Source organism: Carlito syrichta, unplaced genomic scaffold, assembly GCF_000164805.1.
Source record: "Carlito syrichta isolate Samal-C Ts95f unplaced genomic scaffold, Tarsius_syrichta-2.0.1 Scaffold306837, whole genome shotgun sequence".
Classification (NCBI taxonomy): domain Eukaryota; kingdom Metazoa; phylum Chordata; class Mammalia; order Primates; family Tarsiidae; genus Carlito; species Carlito syrichta.
This window is the reverse complement of record NW_007250933.1, coordinates 172,861-181,636: the sequence shown is the minus strand read 5'-3', so window position 1 is coordinate 181,636 and position 8,776 is coordinate 172,861. Positions and strand designations below refer to the sequence as shown.

Sequence of the window (8,776 nt, the reverse complement as noted above, 5' to 3'; positions counted from 1 at the left end):
CCCGTGGGCTCAGGCAATCCACTCATCTCAGCCTCCCAAAGCGCGGGATTACAGGCTGAGTCACCGAGCCCGGCTAGCTATTTCTTATTAAGTAAAAGTTAATTTTTTTTTCAATGTTTTACCTTTTTTTGAGTTGAGACTCATTCTGTCGCCTAGGCACCAAGTACAGTGGCATGATCACAGTTCACTGCAGCCTTGACCTCCTGGGCTCAGGTGATCCTCCTTAACCTCCTGAATAGTTGGGACTACAGGCACATGCCACCATGCCTGGCTAATTCTTTTAAAATTTTTAAACTTTTTGTAGAGATGGGGTCTCACTATGTTGCCGTCACTGGTCTTTTTTTGAGTTGAAGTCTCTGTTGCCCAGGCTGGAGTGCCATGGCATAATAATGGTCACCACAGCCTTGGCCTGCTGGGCTCAGGCAATCCATCTGTCTCAGACTTCCAGTTAGTTGAAACCACAGGCGCGCACCACCATGCCTGGCTAATCTTAACATTTTTTTGGAGAGATGAGTTCTCACCACGTTGCCTAGGCTGGTCTCAAACCCCTGGGATCAGGCAGTCCTCTGGCTCTGCCTCCCAAAGAAGTGGGATGGCATGTGCCACTGTGCCCGGACTGAATGATGTTTTAGGAAAGTGGTTACATTGCTAGTATATTTATTTAAATGGGTAATTTGCATATTTAATTTTACAAATTACAGTTTAAGTAAATAGGCCAGGCAATGTGGTATTAAAATTTCATGGAGACTGGGAGGATTAGGGGGAAAAAAGATCTGGAAAGGATACTTAGAGGAACAAAAATAATGGTTAAAAAAGTTAAGAAACATGGCTCTAGTTGCTTGGATCAAAAACCTCATGCCCCACTTAAATCCATGAGCAATCCTTTTGGTTCTATGTCAAGATATATCCTGGATCTGATACCACTTGTCATTGTTTTTTGTTTTTGTTTTGGTTACCACCCTGGACCAAGCTACCATCATTTTAGTTGGAGTCTCACTCTTCGCCCAGGCTAGAGGGCAGTGGCATGCTCATGGCCACCATAGCCTTGACCTGCTGGACTCAGGTGATCTTTCCACCTCAGCCTTCCAAGTAGCTGGAATTACAGGCACGTGCTACCATGCCCAGCTAAACTTTTGATTTATTGTAGAGATGAGGTCTCACCATGTTCCCCAGGCTGGTCGTGAACCCCTGAACTCAGGCAGTTCTCTCACCTCAGCTTCCCAAAATGCTGGGATTACAGGCATGAGCTACCGCACCTGGCCAAAACTCCTCTTTAAACGGCTCATCAGCTGGGCTCGGTGACTCAGCCTGTAATCCTGCGCCTTAGGAGGCTGAGGTGAGTGGATTGCCTGAGCCCGCGGGTTCAAGATCCGCCTGGGCAACTTGGCGAGCCCTCATCTGTACAATAAATAAAAAAATCAGCCGGGCATGGTAGCGCCTGCCTATAATTCCAGCTACTCAGAAGGCTGAGGCAGAAGGATCGCTGGAGCCCAGCAGGTCGAGGCTGCAGTGGCCGTGAGCAGCCACTGCACTCCAGTCTGGGTGACAGAGTGAGACTCCAACGCAAAAAAATTAAAAAAATAAAAAATAAAAATAAAACGGTTCATCACTTCAGTGTAAAAAGCCAGTCTTTACAGTGGCCTGCATGAACTCTCTCTTTCCCTTCACCTCTCAGACCTAATACTCCTCCTCTTGTCCCGTATCTTCCAACCACACTGGTGTCAAAAGATGAATTTCAACAAATTTAAGTTAAAGATCTGACTCAGCTTTTATTTGAGATTCTAGTATCAGGCAATACTTCATTCTATAAAACAAAATTAGTGTTCTGATAAGTAAGCAGAAGAGTTTGTTTTTTATGGACAGAAAAGGGCTAAGGAAAACAAACAGAAAACAAAAAGCAGATTGGGTATTTCTTTTTTATTTTTGAGTTGGAGTCTGACTCTGTTGCTCAGGCTAGAGTGCAGCTAATTTTTTTATTTATTGTAGAGATTAAGGTCTCACCACGTTGCCCAGGTTGGTCTCAAACTCTGGGCTCAGGCAATTCTCTCCCCTCGGCCTCCCAAAGTGCTAGGATACTAGCCACCGCTCCTGGTCTTGGTTATTTCATACTACCTTTTCTTGTAAAGGTTAAAGCAGACTTCCTTATATGCTGGCTAAAATTGGCCTGTTGCTGGGCACAGTGGCTCACACTTGTAATCCCAGCACTTTGAGAGGCGGCGTGAGAGGATTGCCTGAGCCCACGAGTTCGAGACCTGTCTCTACAATAAATAAAAAAATTAGCCGGGCGTGGTGTCGCGTGCCTGTAACTCCAGCTACTTGAAAGGCTGAGGTGGAAGGATCGCCCGAACCTAGCACGTCGAGCCTGCGGTGGCCGTGAGCATGCCATTGCACTCCAGCTTGGGCCACAAAATGAGACTACAACTCAAAAAACAAAACAAACACACACACACAAAAAGACTTCATAAGTATGCGATGGAATGGTTAATCTGAGGTTGTGCTAATGAACATATATATCTAGGCTCTTGCAAATTATAATGTATTATGCAATTGTGAGATTGCATCTAACTGATGAAGGTGAGGTGGCATCTTGCTGTTTATTCTTTCCTCGCCTCGCACGTTTTAGAGAGAACACTTTCGTCTCACTTCCTCATCTCTTTCCCTCTAATCCAAACGGTCCAAGTGGCTGTGAATGGCGTCGCCCCGGAGGAGCGAGCGATCCCGTTGGGTCTCGGAGCCTGCGTGGTGAATGGCTCGCCCGAGGCGGCGCATGCGCATCTTCTGCGACGCTGCAAGATGGCTGCCAGCCATTTTGTCGCGCGTCGGTGGCCCGAGGAGTTGGCGGCGGCGGCGGCGGCGGTAGCTACAGCCGCGAAGACTAACAGTGGCCTCTCTGCGGTGGGAATTTCCCGGCCCTGTTGTGTGAACTGGACAACCGCAAGAGAGCGATCCCGCTAGGAAGCAAAAGGCAGGGCGTGGCGGAGCAGTGGCGTCCCTCCCTCCAACCTCTCCTCAGTTTGACCAGTTCCTTCGCCCTTCCCTCCCTCCGGGTTTTTCCTCCCAGCCCGCTACACGCCGATCTGCTGCGCAGGCGCTCAAGTAGACGCAGCGCCTCCCCGGCCCTGGGTGCTGCGAGCTCCTGCGCGCGCTTCTCGTTCTCCACCCCTGATTGGTCAGATCGCCCCGCCATCACGCCTCCCTCGGCTTTCAAGGTTGAGAAGGAAGCGGGGGAGGGGGAAGAGGGCGGAGCCAAGTGGCGCGTGCGCGCTACTGTTGCTGTCCCCACTGCTGTTGCGTTGCAAAAAAAAATCTTCCTGACTAGGTAGCCTTGGACCTTCTCTGTGCTAGAGAATCTAAAGGAGAAAGATTTCTGCAACTGAAGGGGCAGTCGGGTAGTATTACATTTAAGATATTAACGCCCGTCCTGGTTCCCAGGAGTGTGGGGCTAGGGGCGGGGAACGGCCTTAGCCTTGAGAGCCGAAGAGTGTAAAACGAATCGTTTCCAGGCCAGGCGTCTCCAAAGGCTCTGCAGGTCCTGTGCTCTGCGTGGTCCTTCTGTGGTTACTGACCGGTTCAAACACGACCCCTTAACAATATCGACACAGCCTGCGCGGCCCGCAGCCCCTCCTTGCTGCGTGCAGGGGCCGCCGGCGCGCCCAGCAGCCGGGGTTCCCGTCGGCACCTCCGGAGGAGCCCGGCGCGTGCTCCCTCCCCACCCCCTGGCCTCCCTCCCCGCCTACGGCTTCCACGCACTCGCAGTGATTGTTTTGCCCGCTCCCGCCGCCGCCGCCGCCGCGGCCGCCAGAGGAGCAGCAGCGCTTGTGCAGACCGGGAAGATGGCGGCCGGCGGCGGCGGAGGCAGCAGTAAGGCCTCCTCCTCGTCGGCCTCTTCGGCAGGGGCTCTGGAGTCCTCGTTGGATCGGAAATTCCAGTCGGTCACCAACACCATGGAATCCATTCAAGGCTTGTCGTCTTGGTGTATAGAGAACAAGAAGCATCACAGCACCATCGTCTACCACTGGATGAAGTGGCTCCGGAGATGTGAGTGTGGGGGGTGTCTGGGGAAGGGAAGACCGGGAGATGGAAGGAAATACGGCCCGAGAGGCTGGGGGTTCCCCCTCCGAGCCGCTGCATTCGGTTGGGCTTGTTCCCAGGAAGGCTTTGACCCGAGGCTTCCCAGACGTAGACTCCATTCCTGGCCGGGCTTGTCTCGAACTGCAGGAGGCTCGTTTCTTGGCTTTTTTAGCGATTGACTTGGTGTGACCTTGGGCCGTTGGGCCCTGATCGGTACAGATTGACGTATTCTTTCGTTTCGGCGCCTTCAAGGTGTGTGGTTGGTTTTCCTGAACCCTCACGGGGACTGCCGTGTCGGTTTATTTCTTACAGGCCTTGACGGGTGAATGATTTCTGGGTTTCCTGTAGTAAATCCAGCTACTTTGCTGGAATATGTTGGGCCATTCTGTGTTTTCCGCCGACCTAAAACTTGTGATGTTTAATCAAGAGGGCCTGATTTGGATGTATGTGCCCCAAACTTAGGATGTGTAGTAAGGAGGGCCTTACCTGCATGTTTAGTAGCAACATGAGCTCTACGTGGATCTGAGGCGACCACCCAGGCTTCCCTGTACCTGTTTGCGGCAATAACATACAGGTTCCTTGAATATTGACTAGAAACAAGTGCGATGCCATACTCAGGATCATCACTAATACCTTAAAATATAAACGGGATCCGGCTGCTTTTTAATCACCTGAAATACCTTTTTACAAAATCGAGTTGTTCTCATAGGTAATCAAAACAAGAAATGTGCTTTTTGAATGTGTATTACTTTTCAGTTACTGCTTTTTGGGTCTTCATCTTGGAGATTTTTCTACCTTGCTGCCTTAACTGCAGAAAAGAGGTCTGTTAAAGCATGGATTGTTTGCAGAAGATTTCAGGTCTCCTAGGAGGAAGTGCCTAGAAGTCACTGTTGCTTCCTGCTGAGAAGAGGGTTCGCTCTCACTTATAGCTCTATCTGAATTTTCATTTACTTCTCACTGTGGTATTTCACCAATGAGATCCATCATGCAGTCATTCCTACATCTTATTCCACTTCTGCCTTTGCCCCTGTAATGTTTTGATTTGTTTGCTTTATAGGGAACAGATGGATAAAGCTTGCAAAATTATAGGCCCCACACTTCGAGCCATTTGTGTTTAAAGTTGTTGGGAGAGATGTTTTGTGGTTCTTTGAATAATAATGCAAATAAGTTATTAGGGACAAGAAAGTATTACCTGTATTTACCCATAGCAGATCGAATAGTTATTTTCTTGCCAAGAGATAAAATTAGACCGTGCAGCATGATATGCTAGCATTCATCACCAAAGACTCTCACATGTTGAGGGTCTGCTGGGTTCTCAGCCAACTCATGATTCCTTAAAATGTATCTTAAGATCTACTGAGAAGTAGATTTGTTAAATCACTGATTTACAAATGAGGATACTAAGACTGGGAAATGTTAAGTTACTTAGTTACTCAGTAAGATGGTGGAGTTGGGGTTTGACTTCATCATTAATTCTGTAAAAAAATGTTTAATGTACTTGGTACATCAGTGATAGCAAGCAGTTCTAATGTGAGCCTGATAACATATTCTCCACCCTGTTTTAAAACATTTTTACTAAAATATGCAAGGGTTTTACATTCCTCATCTTTAGGCTCTGGTGCTTTAACTGTATGGGAATATCATTTACAAGTTGGTTCCCATCCCTGCCTTGTGGGATCACAAACGACAATTACAATTTTTTTTTTCAAATCAACAATAATAAGATATAATGAAGCCAGAAATTAGTTTTTTGGGTTTTTTTTGCCTCTGCTGTTGTTGCCTTGTGCCTGAATTTATTTCCTTTGCTGATATCTTTTATTTTTATTTTATTTTTTAAGAGATGAGGTCTCACTATGTTGCCCAGGTTTGTCTCAAACTCCTGGTCTCAAGCGATCCTCCTGTCTCAGCCTCTCAAAGTGCTAGGATTATGGACATAAGCCACCATGCCGGGTCTCTTTGTTGATTTCTTAAGAGAAGAGAAAAAAAAAAAACTTTTGGAGTACAATACTTCGTTTGAAGTGCGTTCTATATAGTTTGTGTAGTAAAGTGCTTTTGGCTTTCTAAAACTTTGATGCTATTTTCCTGGTAGAATGGAATTTAACTTTCTGAAATGTTTAAGGGTAATTTGTAGTTGTTTTGTGTTTACATTTAATGAACAGTATTTATCTCATTGTAAATAACATCTTTTGAGAGAAATACTCAGCAGAGTGGTGAAGTGGTGAATGATAATAGTTTATGCACTGGGCTTCATTTTAATTTAAGTCCATGTTTCTTTACAGTTAGACTTAGTTTAGTTTGAGTTTGGTTTCTGAGTCAGCTTTAGGAAAAACTATTTAGTAGATGTCTTGGGTATTCTCATTCTTTTTGGTTTTTTTTTTTTTTTGAGTCATGGTCTCACTCTGTCACCCAGGCTGGAGGGCAGTGGCACACTCAAGCCACCGCATTTATTGTAGAGACATGGTCTCGCCAAGTTGCCCAGGCTGGTCTTGAACCCCTGGACTCAGGCAGTCGTCTCTCCTTGGCCTCCCAAAGTGCTGGGATTACAGGTATGAGCTACTGTGCCTGACTGGTATTCCCATTTTTCAGTCCATTTTCCTTATGCCATCTTGTGTCTCTTTTCTCTTCTGATATCAGTTATTTAGTAATTTTTATTTAGACCTCTTGCCAATTTAAGTAACTGTTAACTATTCCAGAGATATTTTTATTTTATTTTTTATTTCACAATGTGAAACAAGAGACTTTTGTTTACATTAAAGGAAAATAGTTTAGAGAAGGTAAGTAGGCTCTCTGAAGATATTCTTCTTAGGTGGGAGTATCTAAAATGATCTTTCTGTATCATAAACAGATGTCATTCCTCTCCTTTAAAACCTTCCTGTGATATCCCATTGCAACAGCATTCAGATCTAAACTTCTTTTACTGTGGTCTTCAGAATCCTATACCATCTACTCTGCTCTGCCTACCTCTCTGACTTTTTCAGATCCTTCTTTCTCATCATTTAGATCTAAGCTCAAATATGGCCTCCTCAGAAAGGCCTTCCCTAATCACCCATTTTTTTTTTGAGTTGGAGTCTCACTCTGTCGCCCAGGCTGGAGTGCAGTGGCCGCTCCCGGCCACCGCAGCCTCGACCTGCTGCGCTCTGGCAATCCTTCCGCCTCAGCCTTCCGAGTAGCTGGAATTACAGGCATACGCTACCACGCCCGGCTGATTTTTTGATTTATTGTAGAGATGAGGTCTCACCAAGTTGCCCAGGCGGGTTGCCAACCCGCGGGCTCAGGCGATTCACTCACCTCGGCCTCCCAAAGCGCAGGATTACAGGTTGAGCCACCGAGGCCGGCCCTATTTTTAATTAAAAAAAAAAAACAAAAAAATGGTGGCCAGGCCACTTTTGTGGATTGTGGCCACTGCACTCCAGTCTGGGTGACAGAGTGAGACTCCAACTCAAAAAAAAAAAATTAAAGGTGCTGTGATGAGGTCATAGCTCACTGCATCCTCTAACTCCTAGGCTCAAGTGATCCTCCACCTCAGCCTCTCGAGTAGTTGGAACTACAGGTGCATGTTGCCATGCCTGGCTGATATATATATATATACTGGCTGATATATTGATATATATATACTTAAATATATATATTATACTTAAATATATATATACTTAAATATATATATATACTTAAATTGACTCACTGTCTCTTAAAAAAGTATATATATATATATATATATATATATATATATATTTTTTTTTTTTTTTTTTTTAAGAGACAGTGTCTTGCTATGTTGCCTAGGCTGGTCTTGAACTCTTGGCGCCAAGTGATCCACCTTGGCTTCCTAAAGTGGTGGGATTATAGGTATAAGCCACTATACCCAGTCCCCATCACCTTATTTCAGGTGGACCCTTCAGTTACTGTCACATCAAAACAATATATGAAATTACCTCGTTTACTTGTTTCATGTTTATTGTCTGACTTCCCTCCACCAAATAACAGGGCTCTGTCTTGTTCGCTGCTGTATCCGCAAGCAACTAGAGTCGTGCTTGGCATACAGTTCGCAATCAGTAAATATTTGCCCACACAACGTTGTGAAATAGTTAATCAAGAACTTAAGAACAGAATTGTTTTAATTTCTGGCTATCGGAAAAAAGCATTTATAATTTAGTTAAAGAAATAATAGGCATAAACTGGGCATGGTGATGCATATCTGGGAGGCTGAGGCAGCAGGATTGCTTGAGTCCAGAAGTTCAACACCAGCCTGGGCGACATAGCAAGACCCCATCTGTCCATTAAAAAAAAAGAAGAAATTATAGGCATGGTTGTTAGAAATTCAGGATATGACTTTTACAGTGACTTGATGTGCAATTTGACCAGATTATTATTATTATTATTATTTTAGTCAGGGTCTTACTCTGTCTCCCGGACTGGAATGTGAGTGGCATGGTCACAGCTCACCATAGCTTTGACCTCCTGGGCTCAGGAGATCCTTCTGCCTGTCTCCTGAGTAGTTAGGACTACGGGCACGTGACTTAATGCCTGGCTAATTTTTTGATTTTTTTTGTAGAGGTGAGGTCTTGCCTTGGTGTCTAGGCTCTTGAATTTCTGGGCTCAAACAATGTTGTCGCCTGGGCCTCCCAAAGTGCTGGGCATACAGGTGTGATCCACCGTGCGTTGCCTCAGATTATCATTTCTTTTTTTTCTTTTTTTTTTTTTTTTTTTG

General features: G+C 45.6%; 1 protein-coding gene across 2 annotated transcripts in view; it reads left to right on the top strand.

Annotated features, from left to right (window-relative positions):
- The first annotated feature begins 3,273 nt into the window (after positions 1-3,273).
- The window catches only part of RPRD2 (regulation of nuclear pre-mRNA domain containing 2), a 101,201-nt gene continuing 95,698 nt past the window's right edge, over positions 3,274-8,776 (top strand). For both annotated transcript variants that reach the window (XM_008063423.2, XM_021715206.1), the window contains exon 1: positions 3,274-4,038. In XM_008063423.2, coding sequence (XP_008061614.1) covers positions 3,834-4,038 — 205 coding nt within the window. In that variant the 5' untranslated portion in view covers positions 3,274-3,833. The remainder of the gene's footprint in view (positions 4,039-8,776) is intronic.